Here is a 21,999-nt window from a genome sequence, read left to right on the forward strand (position 1 = left end):
CGCTAATCGATAGTGGCGAAAACAAAATATCGATCGCTAACGACTGGTCGATATTTACAGGTATGGACGACAGTATAATACAGATAAATGTATTGATTTATACGGAGTTTCTACTCCCCGTATTAGACCTTCCTGCTTAATACCGTGCAGGAATGGAGTAAATAAAAAGACAGTGTTACATGCGCAGAGACAGTGGAGAGCTTTAAGTCAGCTCTCACACATCGTTACTAAACAACCGGCACTCCCCCTGACGCAAGATAAAGAATCTTTGTCACACCGAATAATCTTGACGTTTAAAAGTTCTCTTTGGGGTAGATAAAAGGATATTTGTACAAACAGCACGCTGTGACAATTATAACCGGTGCCCGAAGGGAACTTGGACGAATTTGACAAAATGACTTTATTTCATTTTGGTAACTGTGTAGCTTTAGCGTATGTTCCATACGTGTTAGTATACAAGTGTTCTGGATTGTAAGTATCTTTTGGAACAAATATATTTTCCAATTCTCATCAGAAAAGGTCAAATCCAAACCATCCATTCCTAACCGAAGTCTTTTATCACTATACATTTCCACGGTGGGGAAACCACGTGACTAACTTGGGTAACGTGCACGCAAAAGTGCTAAAAATAGGCCCGCTTCAGGTATGTTTTTTCACTTTAACTTTTTTGATCCGCAATTGTTTTAAACGAGATAACGTGCATAAACCCGCAATAAAAAGCTCTTTCATCGGATATATGTAACTTGATGAAACCCTCCCGTTTTTACGTAATCCTTGCCCAACCGATTCGAAAGATGCAAAATATTTGGTAACGAACACGTCTGTTCACAAGTTACGCACCTAGCACAGATTCTGCAGAGAATTTCCGCTGGAATTTAAGTTTAAAATAAAGCTTGTCATTGTCCAAAGTCCTGTACCAAATAATTAACATGACTATTCAGGAATATTAAAGATATTGTAAGACAAAGGGTGGGGTAACGTACACGTTGCGGTTTTTCAGGAGGTGACGTACACGTCATTTTTCCCCAGAGGGTAACGTACACGTCAAAGACTATTTATCATGCATGTAGACCATCTTTGTCTTTAAATGACTGAATTGTTAAAAATTTTGACATTGTTAAAAAAGATGCAAATGCTGGGAATAGGCTGTTTTTCTTTCGGTATGTTAGTATATACAGAAATGCTACAGTGAAAATGTGTAGCGTCGGTCCTCATCCTAGCTTGGAAATAATTACACGTTTACAGCTCTTGTATATCTATACATAAATAGGTAAGATGATAAAAATTTGAAATTATTTTGCTCTAAATCCATCATATGCGCAACTGACCATGTATCTTTGAGTGAAAAAGTTGACAGTTGCTTACGGGTGATGGAAGCCTTGTTCTTTCCAGTAACGATAGTTAGTTTAGTTGTCCGCACCATATGATTCTGACTTTCGAAAGAGACAAACAAAAAGAAGTATTAAATACGCATATAGGTATAATTGTTGCACCGGGAGTAACAGCAGTAAAACTATTATCTATTTATAGCACGGAGAATGAATATATTTGCCAGGAGTGCGAAATGTCTTTTCGGAGAAAAAGTAATTTAAACGCGCACGAGAAGAGACATAGTGGAGCGTGAACCTACCACTGTTGTGCGAAAAACTTTTTTTGGACGACCCATTTTCTAAAAATAACAACAGAAAAAAAACGTGTTACTTTTCTTTTTGACATGTTTATATTTTGTATATCATTGATTTTACTTGGATTCCATACAAGTTTCTTATACATACAGAGAGGTAATTAAAAATGGAGTCAATAAGAGTTATATATCCTTATCACTGCACTATCTTTCACTGACCTGTATTAATGTACAAAGTATCAAATCAACCCTTCATAGCTTTTGGCTTGGCTTCAGTCAAGCTCCTTGCTTTTCCTTTTCATGCATAAAGGGAGGTGATTCAAAAATGGGGTCAGCTAAAGTAATGGTTCTTTGACACTGCACTTTGCTTCACTGACCTCTATCAATGTATCAAGTATTAAGACAATCCTTTATATGGTTTTGACATTGGCCCCAGACAAGTTTTTTCCATAGATAAAGGGAGGTTATTCCAAAAATAAGATCAGTTAGAGTTATGGTTCTTTGACACTGTACTTCCTTTCATTGGACCTCTATTTATGTGCAAAGTTTCAAGTCAATCCTTTATATAATTTCGACTTGGGCTTCAGACAAGCTTTCTATATAATGATAAGGGGAGGTAATTTAAAAATGTGACCATTACACTGCGCTTCCTCTGTCAATGTGTAAAGTATCTTCAAATTCTTCAAATAGTTTTTGACTTGGGCTCTGGACAAGTCTTTTTTATAAGGATAAGGGGAGATAATTGAAAAATGGGACCACCTAGAGTTATGGTTCTTTGATACTGCACATCCTCTCACTGTGTTCGATCATTGTATGAAGTAACAAATTACACCTTTATTACTTCTTGAGTTATGCTCCGGACAAGAAGCGTGACGGACGCCAGCCGGTCGCCAACGGACAGAAAGACGGACGACGGAAAATTGATCCCTATATGTCGCAGCTACTTTGTAGTAGGCGACACAAAATCTGTCTAAGTCAACTGTACTTGGTTAAAAAAAATCAACTTTTTTGCGACATTTTCTAACTTTTTTTGCGATCCAATATAGCTTAGTTTAGTAAAATAGTTAATTGTAATCTCGTTAATGCTTATATAAGGTATTTGATTTTGTGAATGAACAGCCTAAACATAACCGAGGCTGTTACTTAAAGCTTTGGATGAAAACTGATGCATTTATAGATCTATATTATCAGAATATGTCAGCATTTATAATTTAATCAACCATGGAATGACTATGTCCTTAGATATGCAAAATTTAGGTCAATACTGATATGTTGTTTCAGTAAGGAGGTCTAAATAAATAACTAGCTGACCAACAAACTGTCACTAACCCACAGAAAGAATAACATTACTCCCGCACGATAATTTAAACGACAACGTGTTTATATTATTGGCTGATTGTTATGGTCCCATGCATGATAGAACTCAAACAGTTTGTCAATGATTCAAATAAGGTGCATGCTGTCATATTAAACAAAAAGATTTTCTGTATTGTAACGTTTTAATAAAGAAAAATCATGGTTATCAAGCATGCTATCGTTCCAGTTATCGTTCAGAATTTATACTAATTTCAGCATCTTTTTAACAATATAAAAAATGTTTACAGTTCAACGGGTCATCAAGAAGATTTGAACATATGGATTTGATTAAACCCTGCTGACAGACGGACATGGTTTATTCCCAGAAACCTAATTAACTTTTGATAGTTGGAGAAAAAAAAGTTGACATTTAAAATGGCAACTGCTAACAATGTCTACTTGTCAAAATAACATACACGATTAGACCATAAAATTCCAAATGCTATTCATTTTCACTGTAGCATTTCTGTATATACTAATCTACTGAAAGAAAAACAGCCTGTTCCCAGCATCTGCATCTTTTTTTTAACATTATCAAAATGTTTACAGTTCAGTCATTTAAAGACAAAGATGTTCTACAAGCATGATAAATAGTTTTTGACATGTACGTTATCCTCTGGGGAAAAATGACGTGTACGTCACCTCCTGAAAAACCGCAACGTGTACGTTACCGCACCCTTTGTCTTACGATATCTTTAATATTCCTGAATAGTCATGTTAAATATTTGGTACAGGACTTTGGACAATGGCAAGCTTTTTTTTAAACCTACATTCCAGCGGAAATTCTCTGCAGAATCTGTGCTAGGTGCGTAACTTGTGAACAGACGTGTTCGTTACCAAAATATTTTGCATCTTTCGAATCGGTTGGGCAAGGATTACGTAAAAACGGGAGGGAGTTTCATCAAGTTACATATATCCGATGAAAGAGCTTTTTATTGCGGGGTTTATGCACGTTATCTCGTTTAAAACAATTGCGGATCAAAAAAGTTATAGTGAAAAAACATACCTGAAGCGGGCCTATTTTTAGCACTTTTGCGTGCACGTTATCCGATTTAGTCACGTGGTTTCCCCACCGTGATTTCTTCTATCTATCTATCTGCCGTTGACGTCAAGCCCCTTGCGGGAACATAGACGTTTTCTGCGTCAGAATCAAAAAGAGAAAGAAAATAGTGAGACAAAAAATTTAGAATGGAAGAAACAAACAATAAATTTGGTGATATCAAAAAGGTTAAAACTTGAGTTTGCAGGATAACTAGGGTGAGACAAGTTCTACTAGGCAGTAGGCTGCAAACTGCAACACTGAACTGCTCTGGGATAGGGAGGTGGGCGACACTGACACTGGGGGGAAGTTGGTTCCAATGGTAAACTGTTCTCGGAAAATAAAAAAACTTCAGGGTTTTCCTTGACGCACATTTTTGTGCGTTTTAGCACACTGATTTTCAAAATGACCCTCAAAATAATTCTGAACGCGTCATTGTTGACGCAACTCAACTACCGAACGAAATTACGACGACACGAATTTTCGTACCCAATATTGTAAGTAAGTACCGATTCGCGCGTAGGTATGAAGTAGTAAAGGTAGACTGCGTTCTAGGTTTAATTATCGGCTCCATATCGACGTCTCTTTATACAGTAAACCATTCAACAAAATGGTACATCAACAAAAGATTACGTTTTTCTTGTCATCTGCATGGAGGAAAACCCTGTTGAAATGTCCTCGACCGAAAATGTAAACATTCATATATCCCTATATATATATCATTTGTCATCACTTCGAAATGAAATGCTGGCCATGTATCAAAGATTCAAAACAGTCCTTTCGTATCGGGCTGCGAAAAATTTTGCAACACTACACTTAGGCAAAAAATCTTCACGAAACTTGTTGAGAGATCCCTCTGTCATGCAGATGTACTCAAAAGGTTGCAATTACTGTCTGATTTCTAAAAAGTGTAAAAAATTAATTTGTTGATGTACTAGTATTTCTTTTTGTTCTTTAGTAATCTTTACAGTACTTTGCAAGTTAATTTATGATAAACAGACTGTTTTCTTTTGGATTTTTATATATTTCAAACCCATTTTATTCATTTTTTTTAAACTTAAAAAAATGACCCCTTGAAGTTGAAAATGACCCCCAAAGTCAAACATGAAGGGGTCATAATGACCCCCTATCAAAATTTCCGAGGGAAAACCCTGAAACTTGTAGTAGTCAGTGGTTGCAGTAATTAACCTATAACTTAGGGAATGGTCATTGGGGTCAGGTAATCTACGATTGGGATAGCAACCAGATCATGATGAATCTTATGGAAGAGTGATAACCTAGAATCTGTACGCCTTTAATTCAGTCGACGAAGGTTTAGATAGTGTAGCATATCTGTTACACTGGACGTGTGACTGTAGTCGGTCTTGGTCCAATGGGCGGCTCTCCTTCGCACGCTTTCAATTTGGTCAATTTGAGTTTGGGTGTGGGGCGACCATACCGACCATAGTTATGGATACCATAACTAAATAAAGTATTTTATATACTGAAGGTGACATTTAGTTATGGAATTGTCCTCTTTCAAAATCAGCTGTTTAAGACCAGCGCATACAATGTAAGTTCACTGTTAGAATATTGCCAAAAAAAGTAACATCTACATATAATTCTAATATTATTAAAATGTTTTGTCAAAAAAAAATTGATATTAAACCTACATATAACAATTTTATGCTGAAATTCCATTACTTCCTTATTCTACATTCCATTTTAATCTATTTACTGATGCCAACAAGAATCTTGCAGGTGCGCGCATGCGCCATTTTCAGAAAATCCTTGATTAAAAAAGAATAGGCTTAATTATTATTATACCAGATTTATATAGCGCCCTTTTCATGATAAACACTTTCAAAGGCGCTTTACATATTCTGTGCGAAATCATCCTCTACTAGTACAGACACAGAGTGATCTGACCAGAGGGACAGAGTGAGATAAAGCCCCCAGAACAGACAGAGATTTTTTCAGATACAGACGTTTCCGGCTAACTTAGCCTAGCTGTTTTCGAATAGACAGTCTGGTTCTTTAACATGCCGGGTGTATAGCACCGATACACGCAAAGCAATCTTTCCTGGGAAGAATCAGTACAGGCCTCTAGTTAGGTGGGAGATACTCAAGAGCATCTCAGAAATTTCCAGTGCCTGGACCGGGATTCGAACCCCAGACCTCTGGATTGACATTCAAGCGTGTTACCACTAGACCATCGGCCCACCTAAGTAAAAAAAAGACTTATCAACAACAGTAAATACACAATTTAAAATGTGTCTGTGGAAAATATTGATTTATTTCTTTTAAAATTAAGATTTAATTCAATACGGAAAAACTTTGGAAACCAAAAAACAGATGATTTCTTTCTTAATTAAATTTTAATTTGACACAGAAAAACTTGGGAAACCAAAAATCAGTCACATGGTTTACAGAATACTTAGGTTAACGTCGATTCTGAAAATGGTGAATCGACGAGAAAAACAGCAAATTTGTAGTGGTTTGAAACATCAACTGAACTGATATTTGATATGTAACATTGGCTAGTAGACTTTTACAAACTTTGTTGAAATCATGACCCCCGGGGTAAAATTGGCCTCGCCCCAGGGGTTACTTGATTGTACATCGAAAATCTTGTTTAAACCTTGAAAAAAATGATTAATACTAAACACTGCAGCTATATAGCATAATGGCTGATACCCCCTCGTCGTAAAACTGGTGTTATTTAAAGAATTCAAGATTTTCCATAAGATGCAGTCACTGGTCAGCGTCTCTTTATTCTCATGAATCAGTATATTGTTGAAATTACTCTCCCGAAGTAATGTATCAGTTTGAAAATTTTAATCTGTGATATCATCCCTAAGCATATCTTTTCTTTTCTAGGTCAGAGTACAGTGCATTTTGGAAATGTGTACAGGCAGGTGGAGCATACCTGTTTACACAGCTGTGTAAAATGTTGGTTCTTGCAACATTCTTCCCTACCACAGAAGTTCCAACAGGCTCACTTGACATCTTAGGAGTGAGTATTTCTCAAATTGATACAATATCTTATTTTTCAGGAAAGTAACCTTTAAACTGGTTATGAATAGCAGGACATGTGTAACAGAGAGTATTAGGTCAAGGTAATGGTCAGACCCATTCTGTTACCAAATGTCAAATTATGTTAAGTGAACTATCAACACTGGTCTTTTAGAAAGAGGAAATTAAACTTATGCCATAATACATCGTCAGTTTGTGTATATGTACATATGTGCATGTGTATTGTATTTTCAGTAACCTTTCAGGGCTTTTTATAGAAATTTACAGGCATATACCCCTCAGAATTTTTATCAAAATATCTTACTTTTTTCCACTGAAATTGACTTATTCCTAAAATTTTAGGCACTTTAAAATACTTTTCAAGAAAGAAGATGTATCATTTTTATACGCCCTTTTGAAAAATGGGACGTATTATGGGGAACGCCCCTGGCAGGCGGCTGGATGGGCAGCATCTACAGACTTTGTCCGGAGCATATCTTCTTCATACATGGAGGGATTTTGATGAAACTTGGCACAATTGTTCACCATCATGAGACGGAGTGTCATGCACAAGAACCAGGTCCATAGGTCTAACGTCAAGGTCACACAGAGGTCAAAGGTCAAATTCAAGAATGACTTTGTCCGGAGCATATCATCTTTGTGCATGGAGGGATTTTGATGAAACTTGGCACAATTGTTCATCATCAGCTGATTACCGAGCATATGAAAAGTGCCCTGCAAGATTTCTTCATGCAAACTTTAAATTCGACGTTTAGTGATCAAACCTTAATTTCAACAAGAAAATCCACAAATTTTAATGAATTTGGAAAGCAAAAATAAGTTTAAAATGTCCGTTCATGATTCTAATTACACCCGATGACATACAGTATGCAATTTTTCCAAAATTCACTGAAAAAACTGGCTTTCAATGCAATTTTTAATGAAAAGTAGCATCATTACTTGAGGAACTATCTCAGGTTTACCTTAGTGGACCAAGTTAAGTGAACAGAAACAACATTCAGACGACATTCCGCAAGTGTACCAGTATCCGGATTATAAGTACGTTTTGGATACATTTTTACAAAGTGTTTTAGCACTTTTATTAAAAAATAAAAATATTGAAGAAAAACCTCATCAAATTAACATGAATTTTGATAAATATTAATTTACAATATGAGATTATATGACCTGAAACAGACATTGTTATTATGCTGTAACATGTTCTTGGTTTTATTGTTTTATTAGCTATTTATTACGTAGTATTACTATATAAGAAAATAATAGTCAATTGTATCGACGTGTTGGGACAGGACTCCTGTATTTTGGAAAAGGACCCTTCAAAATATGGACCCAAGGGTCCTGGGACTCTTTGGTTTTCAGGTCTAATGGAACCCCTGTTCATGCATGGAGGGATTTTGTTATAACTTGGCACAAATGTTCACCACCATGAGACGGAGTGTCATGCGCAAGAACCAGGTCCCTAGGTCTAAGATCAAGGTCACAATTAGAAGCCAAAGGTCAGATACAAGAATGACTTTTTCCGGAGCATTTCTTCTTCATGCATAGAGGGATTTTGATATAACTTTGCACAAATGTTCACCACTATGAGACAGTGTCATGCGCAGGTCCCTTCTTTAGAATTACTTCCCTTTGTTGTTGACAGGGAGGTTGATGATGACCAGCAGATGACCCCTATTGATTTTGAGATCAGTAGGTCAAAGGTCAAGGTCAAAGTGACACGGAACCAGAGCTCCAGATAAGATGCGTATTTGCGTAAATACGTTTTGAAATTTACAAAAATCGCATTTAAAATCAAACCTACGCGTACTGATACGCATTGAAAAAAACGGGATACGTATGGGTATTTCTGAAAAAAAACAAAAACATTGACAGTCAAAGTATCTCTGGCTGTTGATATATCGCAGTGGTCAGTAACTGAAATTAAGATGTAGTGTAAGATGTAATGTATGCAGTAAACAAAATGTTAAAACTGTTTGAATGAAGGCTAAAAAAATATTCAGGAAAACAGCATTGGTCGACAAAGGCACTTTAGCGGAGCACATGAATATCAGAAAATTATACAAACAAACAGTTATTATTATTACCCTTTTAAATGATTTCTAATTCGGAAAAACCATTTAGAATTCTAAAATACCCTTTTGAAAAAATATCTAGGAGTAAAATACCCTTTGAAAAAAAAACTTTTTTTCAGAAATACCCACATGTATGGTGCTTCGGCTTTTTTAACAGTTACCCATAATATATCATAGATCACGTGCTTAGCGATAGGCACTGTCCGAGTCATCTCTTGTCACACACTTTAATATACTTGAAGAAGAAAATGGCATTATTTTACGATATCGTTTGCGTTTGCTTTTATGAGACACCATATTTGTTTGTTGTACTCGATTACAAAAAGGATGTGCTTGATTTATGATAAAATTGGATTACGCACTTTAAGCGAGTAAAATACGTATCCCGTTTTTTCAGTGCGTATCAGTATGCGTAGGTTTGATTTTAAATGCGATTTTTGTAAATTTCAAAACGTATTTACGCAAATACGCATCTTATCTGGAGCTCTGCTGTAGGGAAAAATCAAGACCACTTTCCTGTGTTACAACATAGATGTTACTTTCAAATTTTAGGTATATTTTAAGGTATCTCTAACTGGTAAGGAATTTTTTTTTGTGGACTACACAATCACAGTATTAAAATTCCATTTGCAAATACAGGTGCTAGTATTAAGAAATTTGTTACGACGGGGGCATATTGTGACATTCTGGCACTCTTGTTAATTTTGGAGAAATATACATAAAATTGACTTTTGGAAGGAAGTATTTTTATTTTTAAAGGAAAGGATGTAAATTTGCATGGAGGTTCAAGTGAAATGTGAAAGAACCCAAAATTTGAAATGTGCTTGAAGTCGTCCATAGAATGCCTCTTTTTCTGTTTTTGTGCCCCCCCACCCCCCCTTCCCCATGAGTGGTCGGGGCATATAGATTTGACTTGTCCGTCCGTCCTTCCGAGAATGTTGTGTCACGCATAGCTCCAAAAGTATTTGACGTAGAGTCACAAAACTTTACAGGAATATTGGTCAGCATGTGTAGTTGTGCACCTGGGGTTTCGCGTCTGGATTCGTTCAGTTGTGTAGGATTTATGGCCCCCGACTTAGTTAAAAATTGGTCATTTTAATGTTGTGTCGTGCATAGCTCCAAAAGTATTTGACCTAGAGTCACCAACGTTTACAGGAATGTTGGTTAGCATGTGCAGTTTCGCGTCCAGGTTCATTTAGTATTGTAGGAGTTATGGCCCCTGACCTAGGAAAAAATTGTCAATTTAATGTTTTGTCGCGCGTAGCTCCAAAAATATTTTACCTGCAGTCATTATTTCACTACACAAGACCAGACTTCTTGTCCAGACTTACTCAAAAAAGAAGTTTGTGAAACATGTATGTTAAAATGTACTTGACCTAGAATCATAAAACATAAGAGGATTGTTTTATAGCCTATGAAGTGTTCTCTTTTGGATTTTACTCAGCTTGGCCAGAGTTATGGCCAACTAAGTGAAAATACACATAAGGTTATTAAAAGTTTGTGTTGCAAACATCTTAAAAATTGTTTAACCTGAGTCATTAAACCATGTTACAGTGGCCGGAGTTGGGGGCACCTGTGTCCTATGGACACACATCTAGTTGATTTTTGATTTTTTGTTTTTTTAGCTCACCTGAGCACGAAGTGCTCAAAGGTGAGCTTTTGTGATCGCCCTGTGTCCTTCGTCGTACATCCGTCATCGTCGTCAACAGTTTGACTTAACACTCTATAGAGGTCACAATTTTGGCTCAATCTTAATAAAACTTGGTCAGAAAGTTACTCTCAATAAAATCTTGGACGAGTTCGATATTGGGTCATCTGGGGTCAAAAACTAGGTCACCAGGTCAAATCAAAGGAAAAGTTTGTTAACACTCTAGAGGTCACAGTTTTGGCCCAATCTTAATGAAAATTGGTCAGAATGTTACCTTCAATAAAATCTTGAACGAGTTCGATATTGGGTCATCTGGGGTCAAAAACCAGGTCACCAGGTCAAATCAAAGGAAAAGCTTGTTAACACTCTAGAGGTCACAATTTGGAGTGTTACCCTCAATAAAATCTTGGACGAATTTGATATTGGGTCATCCGGGGTCAAAAACTAGGTCACCAGGTCAAATTGATGGAAAAGCTTGTTAACACTGTAGAGGCCACATTTATGACTGTATCTTCATGAAACTTGGTCAGAATGTTAGTCTTGATGATCTTAAGGTCCAGTTTGAATCTGGGTCAAGTAGGGTCAAAAACTAGGTCACCAGGTCAAATCAAAGGAAAAGCTAGTTAACACTCTAGAGGTCACATTTATGACCATATCTTCATGAAACTTGGTCAGAATGTTAATCTTGATGATAGTAAGGTCCAGATTGAATCTGGGTCATGTAGGATCAAAAACTAGGTCACCAGGCCAAATCAAAGGAAAAGCTAGTTAACACTCCAGAGGCCACATTTATGACCATATCTTAATGAAATTTGGTCAGAATGTTAATCTTGATGATCTTTAGATCAAACTTAAATCTGGGTCTGGTGGGGTGAAAAACAAGGTCACTAGGTCAAATCAAAGGAAAAGCTTGTTAACACTCTAGAGGCCATATTTATGACTGTATCTTTATGAAACTTAGTCAGAGTGTTAATCCTGATGATCTTTAGGTCAAGTTCAAGTCTGGGTCATGTGGGGTCAAAAACTAGGTTACCATGTCAAATCAAAGGAAAAGCTAGTTAACACTCCAGAGGCCACATTTATGACCATATCTTAATGAAACTTGGTCAGAATGTTAATCTTGATGATTTTAAGGTCAGATTAAAATCTGGGTCAGGTGGTTGAAAAACTAGGTCACTAGGTCAAATCAAAGGAAAAGCTTGTTAACACTCTAGAGGCCACATTTATAACTGTATCTTCATGAAACTTAGTCAGAACGTTAATCTTGATGATCTTAAGGTCAATTTTGAATCTGGGTCATGTGGGGTCAAAAACTAGGTCACCGGGCCAAAATAAAGGAAAAGCTAGTTAACACTTTAGAGGCCACATTTATGACCATATCTTAATAAAACTTGGTCAGAATGTTAAATTTTATGATCTTTAGGTCAGTAGGTCAGGTGAGCGATACAGGGCCTTCATGGCCCTCTTGTTTTTTCTTAGTGTCCCCAAAATTAGGGAAAAATCTTTAAAATTCATATTAAACGTAATTCTTTAGTTCCTTCAGAAAAGTATACACGATATATCTATACTTATCTGATAACATGTTTGAAACGGAGCATTTTTCGGCTTTTGAATTTGTAAACAGATATCTTGGTAGATGGTAACAATCCATTTCATTGTTTTTCTAGCAGCTTGGATGATAGAATTTAGAACTGAGGGTTCATTATAATAGACCTTTTATCATATCTTGCACACACAGTCATTTGATGAATAAATGTCTGTAAATACACATAATCACAAAAAAGGATTCTACCATTTTATTTCTGAAATAAATATTTTCCTGACTCAAACCAATGGGGGGTGCAAGTTTACATCCGACCCACTAACAATGAAATTTCAGAACAGATTGTAACTTGTGTTCATGTACCTGCTTTTAGAAAACTGTTGACATTTCCAAAGTTTATGTTAATTGAAGTGTTTTCTAGTCAGGTAGTTGTTAGAAAAGAAAATTTTATCAATTTTAACTTGATAAATAGCATTAATTCATTGCAGGTCAAAAATTTAATTTTCTTGCCAAATCACCTCACCATAAATGAATGATTTAGAAATTAAGCAATTAGAATTGTATGTTGTATGTCTAAAATTAATTTATCATCAAACTTAATATTTAAAGTTAACTATAAACAAGAAGATTTGGCAGAACCTTAAGAATTAAGAAAAGTGTTTTGATGTATGCAATAAGACATTTAGGACCTTATTGTTAAGAAAGAAGATTTATTTTAAGGTTTTACCAGACAAATATAACTTCCTTAACCCTAACTATGCTGGACACAATTGATTTTGCCTTTGCAGCCAGTGTATATCATGACCAGTCTGCACATCCATGCAGTCTGATCATGATCTTCACTGTTTATTATTAAGCCAGAATCTTTTACAGTTAATGGTGCTGTCCTTATTAGAAGATGGACAAGTTCATTATAGAAATTCAGCAGGGTAAGGGTTAATAGCATTGATTGAAAATGTTGATGAAATCTATTTATAGGAGCTGATGAAGTGTACTGTGGACTTGGCAGATCTGATTGGACTATACTTTGTGATGTCAAAAACTGCAGGCAAAGGTCAACTAAAATTTATGATAGCTGGACTAGGCTGGGCTACAGCTGAACTTGTGATGACAAGGTAGTGAACAGTATGGTTTGATTATAGATCTATATTTTGGCCGTTTACCTTAAAAAATTCCATCAAACACCTGGACCGGGTTTATCAACCCTGGCTTACTTTTGTGAGCAGCCTGAAAACTCCAGCATCAGATTGTTTCTGTACATGTATGTTATTGTTAAACAAAAATACATGTAGAATGTGTTTCAAATACTTAAAAGACCAGAACATCTTCTGCAACTGTTTAAGAATAGAAATTACAGCTTTTGCTGAATGCTTACGGTAAGTATTGGCGGGTAACGTTAGTTGAGTTGTTTCTGCTAGCTGCAAGAACATTTTCATCAATTTTTCTTTTTGTATGTTTTTATTATGAAGCAAATTTTTGAGTTAACAGTTACACTTATACAAAGTGTCAGTAAAAACTATTTTACAGTCTCAGACAGTCTGAGTATAGTTGTAGCATGAATTTTAGTATCAACTTATTGTATAATCAGGTTAATTACTGTATAACAAGGTCACTTATTGTACAACCAGGTTAATTGTTTTATAATGAGGTCACTTATTGTACAACCAGGTTAATTGTTTTATAATGAGGTCACTTATTGTACAATCAGGTTAATTGTTTTATAATGAGGTCACTTATTGTACAACCAGGTTAATTGTTGTATAACGAGGTCACTTATTGAAGTTATTGTGTAACAAGGTTAATACTTGTATAACCAGGTTAATTATTGTATAACCAGGTAATATTGTTATTTTAACAGGTTCTTGCCACTTTGGGTTGGTGCGAGAGGTGTAGAATTTGACTGGAAATATATTCAAATGAGCTTTGACTCTAATATCAGTTTGGTAAGTTATATTGTTAGTTTTTCTTTGAGGAAAACAAAATGTTTTGATGACATTGAAAAAAATCAAAATATAAATTTACAAAGTAATGGTTCTAGTTGGAGCAGAAAAAGTTAGCCTGTTCAGACTCAAATTCTGCATGAACTTGAACCATTTTGATGAAACCTAAAATGAATATTCAGTAAAGAAAAGAGGGCATTTATTTAAATTGTGATAATCTATAGATTCTAAAACATTAACAAATATTGAAGCAAACATTATTGAATTGCAATGGTAGGGTGTGTGGGCGTGGGGAGTATATAGGGAAAGGATGACGTTTTCAAATTATTTAAAAATAAAACTATGGATCCAACATTTGTAAAAAGTGTGCGTGTGTTCTTTTTTCTGAAGATTTTCCAGCAGGTAAGTTAGCAGATGTGTGGTGTGCTTTATTCTACATACTGTTTGTCTTTAGTTGAAAAATACACAAAACATATATACGTCAGAATTGTGCATTTAAATAGAGTTTGTTACTTTTTCAGGTGCACCATATTTGTACAGCCATGTTGGTTTGGTTGTACAATAGAAGTGATCTCAACAAATCTTTTGTGCCAGTAGTTTTAGCATTACTAGGGTTGAGTTGTTACAGACCTTTGATTGTAGAGTAAGTTATTTTTGCACTTTGGAGACATTTTTATTATGATCACAGTGTGATATGGGATCGCAAGAACTTTTTAGTTTGACTATACAAAGTATAAACAGACTTCACTTACTTGTGCAACATATGCATCCGCATTAATGTCTTCAACATCAAGTGGACATGTACATGTAAGACATGGACAGCCCATTTTTTATACGCCCGAAGGGACATATTATGTTATAATGCTGATGTCTGTCTGTCTGTCTGTTAGCAATTTTGTGTCCGCTCTGTAACTCTTGAACCCTTGGAAGGATTTCTAATGAACTTGACACAAATGTTTACCACATCGAGACGTGCAAAGCCCATGTTTCAGATGCCTCCCTTCAAGGTCAAGGTCACACCTAAGGGTCAAAGATCATACCTTCAGGTGTATATTGCTAAGCATTGGGGTACTCTGGTTTTTCACGAGTTATGCCTCTCTATTTTGACTTTACAACTAATAGTATTCATGGAGAACTGATTTTCTTAGATTTTGTGGTTGAGTATGCACAAAATTAAATCACAACAAACATTTTTAACAAGTATAATTCCCATTCATTTTCCATGAAAATCTAAAATTTACAAATTCTTGTCCCTACAAAACTGTCATTTTGGCATATTCTTAAATGATTTTATAGTACATATATTTACCTTTTGCAGGATACTTACACATGCAGTGGGTCTCGGATCATGGACATTGTTGACAGCTAAAGCTTTATTTACCGGACTTGTTGGAACAATAGCCGTACAGATGTACCTGGGAATGGCAACGCAGGCAGTCAACTCTTACTACTGACATTGTAACTTACCAGTGTCATCCAGCAACAGCTTTATGCATAATTAAACATAGATTGCAGCATTGAGAAAAAGAGGAAGAAATAGATTTTTCGTTCAGTGCGAATGGAAAACTTTGAAAAACTGTCAGGAGTCAATTTGAATTATTACAGCTGTGTTCTGTTGTTTTTTTTTAAATTTATGTTAGGAAAGAGAATTGTGTTTAGTTCCCAGTAGATAATTTTATTGTCAGTTTACTTGACTGACTGTTACTGTCTAGTTCAGTGTATAAATTTCATATATTATCGTAACTATAGTTGGATTTGTTTGATACTTTTTGCTTTATTTCATCATTTTTTTTTTAACTTTTAAATGTAAACAGACTCGAGAAAAAGTATGAACTATTTATATGTATTAAATACTTCAATAAATTCTGAAAGTGTCTTTCTGTGTTGATAATTGTATTTTAATAGCATCAGTTGTTGTTGCTGAAATTGCTGAATTCACAGACTTTTTTAAAAATTGGGCAATTTTAGAGCTGAAATTTAAAAAAGCCTTTAAATCATCTTGATGAATCTTTATCAAACTTTGTAAAGCAGCATATAAATTTTTTTCCAAAGGGTGCACTTAGCCCAATTTTGGGTCACTAGAGCTAAAAATAAAAATACATTTAAACAACTTCATCTCACAAAGTGTTTGATGCGTTTTCATTCAATTTTGTCAGTAGCATGAAAGGACATCTCAGGGGTGTGGAAATCCCAATATTTTTCACTTGTCCACAGACAAGCGAGACATAAAATTCCACTTGCCCGCAGTCAGTTTCACTTGCCCGGATTTTCAACAAAGCCTGCATCAGACTGTCAATTATTCCTTATTTCGGGCAAGTGTTTTTATGATCAACAGGTAGAAACAAAAGCAAACATAATACATTGTATTACTGTATGTGACAAAAAAAAGCTATCAATACTTTTACCTGCATACAAAGCTGAAGTCGCATCCGCAAGGCTGGGGAACCTTCAATAGATTCAGTACCTCAAAAATGCCATACTGAAACTTTGCTTGTAGACTCTTGAAATGATCTTACTCATTTAGCATTGTACCCGCGATCTCTCTATGTTTTTGTTTTTAGCTCACCTGAGCACAAAGTGCTCAAGGTGAGCTTTTGTGATCGCCCTGTGTCCGCCATCCGTCCGTTGTCCATCGTCAACAATTTGACTGTTAACACTCTAGAGGTCACAGTTTTAGCCTAATCTTAATGAAACTTGGTCAGAATGTTACCTTCATTAAAATCTTGGAAAAGTTCGATATTGGGTCATCTGAGGTCAAAAACTAGGTCACCAGGTCAAATCAAAGGAAAAGCTTGTTAACACTCTAGAGGTCACAATTTTGGCCCAATCTTATTGAAACTTGGTCAGAATGTTACCCTCAATAAAATCTTGGATGAATTCGATATTGGGTTATCAGGGGTCAAAAACTAGGTCACCAGGTCAAATCAAAGGAAAAGGTTGTTAACACTGTAGAGGCCACATTTATAAATGTATCTTGATGAAACTTGGTCAGAATGTTAATCATGATGATTACAAAGTCCAGTTTGAATCTGAGTCATATAGGGTCAAAAACTAGGTCACCAGGTCAAATCAAAGGAAAAGCTAGTTAACACTCTAGAGGCCACATTTATGTTCATATCTTAATTAAACTTGGTCAGAATGTTAGTCTTGATGATCTGTAGGTCTGTTCAAATCTTGATCAGGTGGGGTCAAAAACTAGGTCACCAGGTCAAATCAAAGGAAAAGCTTGTTAACACTCTAGAGGCCACATTGATGACTGTATCTTAATGAAACTTAGTCAGAATGTTAATCTTGATGATCTTTAGGTCAAGTTCGAATCTGGATTATGTGGGGTCAAAAACTAGGTCACCGGATCAAATCAATGGAAAAGTTAGTTAACACTTTAGAGGCCACATTTATGACCATATCTTAATGAAACTATCTTGATGATCTTTAGGTCAATAGGTCAGGTGAGCGATACAGGGCCTTCATGGCCCTCTTGTTTGTTTTTTTACCCGACATTGACTCCCGTTTTTGTCAGTGAATGAATTTATCCAAAAGTTTTTGCAAGAACTGTTTATGTTTCCGGTTTCTATTCATTGAGTTACCATGTGCAAAATCAAGGAGACCGAGACCAAGAGCGAATCAGAACGCAGAAAAGGATGCTAAATTTAGATGCAAGTATATGGTTTTTCCAAAACTTCAGCAATTGAGAGGCCCTCGGTGGGTAAAACATGGATTTTGTAGGAAAGGTTATTTTTTCACCTCCATAAACTTCCTTTTTGCGTAATTTTTACCTGAAAATGTATGTTTGTCTGCTGACAAAAAGGAATGAAAAAATGCACTTATCCGCGGGCAAATAGTCCCGAGTCTGACAAGTCAGACATAGGAATTCCACACCCCTGCATCTAAGATTTGTTCAGATGGGGATTTTGACCTGTGGTGTGTTGTTACCATTCAACATTCAGGGTGTCATATATATATTCAAGGTTGTTTCTTTAAGTGTGCAAGATATTTTTTCATGATTGAAACATGCTAGACGGCAATATTGAGAATTGTACAGTCATTTATTTTGTTGTTACGGCAGGATGAAAATAGGGCATTTTATCCTGCACTAACTTTTTAGCTCACATGTCACAAAGTGACAATGTGAGCTTTTGTGATCACGCAGCGTCCGTCGTCCGTCGTCCGTGCGTGCGTGCGTCCGTGCGTGCGTCCGTGCGTGCGTAAACTTTTGCTTGTGACCACTCTAGAGGTCACATTTTTCATGGGATCTTTATGAAAATTGGTCAGAATGTTTATCTTGATGATATCTAGGTCAAGTTCGAAACTGGGTCAACTGCGGTCAAAAACTAGGTCAGTAGGTCAAATAATAAAAAAACCTTGTGACCTCTCTAGAGGCCATATTTTTCATGGGATCTGTATGAAAGTTGGTCAGAATGTTTATCTTGATGATATCTAGGTCAAGTTCGAAAACTGGGTCAACTGCGATCAAAAACTAGGTCAGTAGGTCAAATAATAAAAAACCTTGTGACCTCTCTAGAGGCCATATTTTTCATGGGATCTGTATGAAAGTTGGTCAGAATGTCATCTTGATGATATCTAGGTCAAGTTCGAAACTGGGTCAACTGCGGACAAAAAGTAGGTCAGTAGGTCAAATAATAAAAAAACCTTGTGACCTCTCTAGAGGCCATATTTTTCATGGGATCTTCACGAAAGTTATTCAGAATGTTCATCTTGATGATATCTAGGTCAAGTTCGAAACTGGGTCACGTGCCGTCAAAAACTAGGTCAGTAGGTCAAATAATAAAAAAACATTGTGACCTTCTCTAGAGGCCATATTTTTCATGGGATCTGTATGAAAGTTGGTCAGAATGTTCATCTTGATGGATATTAGGTCAAGTTCGAAACTGGGTCAACTGCGGACAAAAAGTAGGTCAGTAGGTCAAATAATAAAAAAAACCTTGTGACCTTCTTAGAGGCCATATTTTTCATGGGATCTTCACGAAAGTTATTCAGAAGGTTCATTTGATGATATCTAGGTCAAGTTCGAAACTGGGTCACGTGCCGTCAAAAACTAGTCATGTAGGTCAAATAATAAAAAACATTGTGACCTCTCTAGAGGCCATATTTTTCATGGGATCTGTATGAAAGTTGGTCAGAATGTTCATCTTGATGATATCTAGGTCAAGTTCGAAACATGGGTCAACTGCGGTTCAAAAACTAGGTCAGTAGGTCTAAAAATAGAAAAACCTTGTGACCTCTCTAGAGGCCATACTTGTGAATGGATCTTCATGAAAATTGGTCAGAATGTTCACCTTGATGATATCTAGGTCAGTTTCGAAACTGGGTCACGTGCCTTCAATAACTAGGTCAGTAGGTCAAATAACAAAAAAACCTTGTGACCTTTCTAGAGGCCATATTTTTCATGGGATCTGTATGAAAATTGGTCAGAATTTTTATCTTGATGATATCTAGGTCAAGTTCGAAACTTGTTCAACTGCGGTCAAAAACTAGGTCAGTAGGTCTAAAAATAGAAAAACCTTGTGACCTCTCTAGAGGCCATACTTTTCAACGGATCTTCATGAAAATAGTCAGAATGTTCACCTTGATGATATCTAGGTCTTGTTCGAAACTTGGTCACGTGTTTTTAATAACTAGGTCAGTAGGTCAAATAACTAAAAAGCTTGTGACCTCTCTAGAGGCCATATTTTTCATGGGAACTATATGAAAATTGGTCTGAATGTTCATCTTGATGATATCTAGGTCAGGTTTGAAACTGGGTCAACTGCGGTCAAAAACTAGGTCAGTAGGTCTAAAAATAGAAAAACCTTGTGACCTCTCTAGAGGCCATACTTTTGAATGGATCTTCATGAAAATTGGTCAGAATGTTCACCTTGATGATATCTAGGTCTTGTTCGAAACTGGGTCACGTGCCTTCAATAACTAAGTCAGTAGGTCAAATAATAAAAAATCTTGTGACCTCTCTAGAGGCCATATTTTTCAGTGGATCTTCATGAAAATTGGTTAGAATTTTTATCTTGATGATATCTAGATCAGATTCAACACTGGGTCACATGAGCTCAAAAACTAGGTCACAATATCAAATAATAGAAAAAAACGACATCATACTCGGTTTAAAACTGGGTCATGTGGGGACAGGTGAGCGATTCAGGACCATCATGGTCCTCTTGTTAAAGTACATGAAACTTTGTACAAGGAAAGATAATATGTTTTATGTGCTTGTCCTTCTGTTTTGTGAAAACAAATGGATCCTGTGATAACACTCATAAAGTTCAAGAGATTTTTTCTTGAAACCTTGTGTATAGATGGAACACAATATAGAGAAGATGTGTCTTGCTTTTAGCTCGGCTATTCGAAGAATAGTCTAGCTGTTCTACTCACCATGGCGTCGGTGTCACACCTTGGTTAAAGTTTTGCATGCAAGTACATACAGCTATCATTTAAAGGCATATAGCTTTGAAACTTATTTTTTCTTTTTCTAGGTCAATTACCAACCTCACTGGGTCAAGTTCCATAACTCTGACATGTATTATGAGCAAATTATGCCCTCTTTTGAACTTCGAAAACCCTGGTTAAAGTTTTACATGCAAGTTACTACCTCCAAAACTAATGCAGATATTGAATTGAAACTTCACATGTGTCTTCGGGGTTATAAAACTAGTTTATAGCATCAAGTCCAATAACTCAGACCTGCATTTTTGCCAAATTATGCCCTCTTTTGGACTAAGAAAATCCTGGTTAAAGTTTTGCGTGCAAGTACATACAGCTATTACTAAAAGGCATATAGCTTTGAAACTTTTTTTTTTTCTAGATCAATTACCAACCTCACTGGGTCTAGTCCCATAACTCTGAGATGTATTTTGGGCAAATTATGCCCCCTTTTGGACTTAGAAAATTCTGGTTAAAGTTTTACATGCAAGTTACTATCTGCAGAACAAATGCAGATATTAAGTTGAAACTTCACATGTGCCTTCGGGGTTATAAAACTAGTTGGTAGCATCAAGTCCCATAACTCTGAAATGCATTTTGGTCAAATAATGTCCCCTTTTGAACTTAAAACTCCTTAGATATTTTAACATTTTGGTTAATATTTTCCTGCTTGTGGGACAATATTTCGAATAGTCGAGCATCGGCTGTCTTACGGACAGCTCTTGTTTTCCTTCCATTGTTTATCTATTCATCCATCTGTCTGTTCATACATTTATGACAAATGGTGGATTCTGCCATGACTTTAAAAGTGCAAGTGATTTTTAGCTCGACTTTTCGGAGAAAAAGTAGAGCTATTGCACTCGCCCCGGCGTCGGCGGTGTTGCCGTTGGTTAAAGTTTTTGATAAGGTCAGATATCTTTGTTACTATCAAAGCTATTGACTTGAAACTTAAAATACTTATTTACTATTAAAGTCTACACCAGGAGAAACAATCCCCATAACTCTGGTTTGAATTTTGACAGAAATATGCCCCTTTTTAGCTCACCTGTCACGAAGTGACAAGGTGAGCTTTTGTGATTGTGCGGTGTCCGTCGTCCGTCGTCCGTCCGTGCGTGCGTGCGTAAACTTTTCCTTGTGACATCTCTAGAGGTCACATTTTTCATGGGATCTTTATGAAAGTTGGTCTGAATGTTCATCTTGATGATATCTAGGTCAAGTTCGAAACTGGGTCATGTGCGGTCAAAAACTAGGTCAGTAGATCTAAAAATAGAAAAACCTTGTGACCTCTCTAGAGGCCATATTTTTCATGAGATCTTCATGAAAATTGGTC

The 21,999-nt window shown here is 36.1% G+C and overlaps 1 protein-coding gene across 1 annotated transcript; it reads left to right on the top strand.

Moving 5' to 3' along the window:
• The first annotated feature begins 319 nt into the window (after window positions 1-319).
• Window positions 320-16,113, top strand: LOC123561374 (transmembrane protein 147-like). Its single transcript, XM_053553251.1, has 6 exons — window positions 320-471; window positions 6,879-7,014; window positions 13,276-13,412; window positions 14,156-14,240; window positions 14,759-14,880; window positions 15,556-16,113. The coding sequence occupies exons 1-6, from the start codon at window positions 395-397 to the stop codon at window positions 15,689-15,691; spliced, it is 693 nt and encodes a 230-aa protein (XP_053409226.1). The 5' UTR covers window positions 320-394; the 3' UTR covers window positions 15,692-16,113.
• Window positions 16,114-21,999: the final 5,886 nt, after the last annotated feature.

The sequence above is a fragment of the Mercenaria mercenaria genome, chromosome 10 (genome assembly GCF_021730395.1).
Source record: "Mercenaria mercenaria strain notata chromosome 10, MADL_Memer_1, whole genome shotgun sequence".
Lineage (NCBI taxonomy): Eukaryota > Metazoa > Mollusca > Bivalvia > Venerida > Veneridae > Mercenaria > Mercenaria mercenaria.

Bases quoted from the DNA above. Each gene is read 5' to 3' on its own strand.
- LOC123561374 (XM_053553251.1), top strand. From the start codon at position 395: ATGACTTTATTTCATTTTGGTAACTGTGTAGCTTTAGCGTATGTTCCA. The intron at 13,413-14,155 runs GTAGTGAACAGT...TTATTTTAACAG, and splicing joins GCTGAACTTGTGATGACAAG to GTTCTTGCCACTTTGGGTTG. The intron at 14,241-14,758 runs GTAAGTTATATT...TTACTTTTTCAG, and splicing joins TTGACTCTAATATCAGTTTG to GTGCACCATATTTGTACAGC.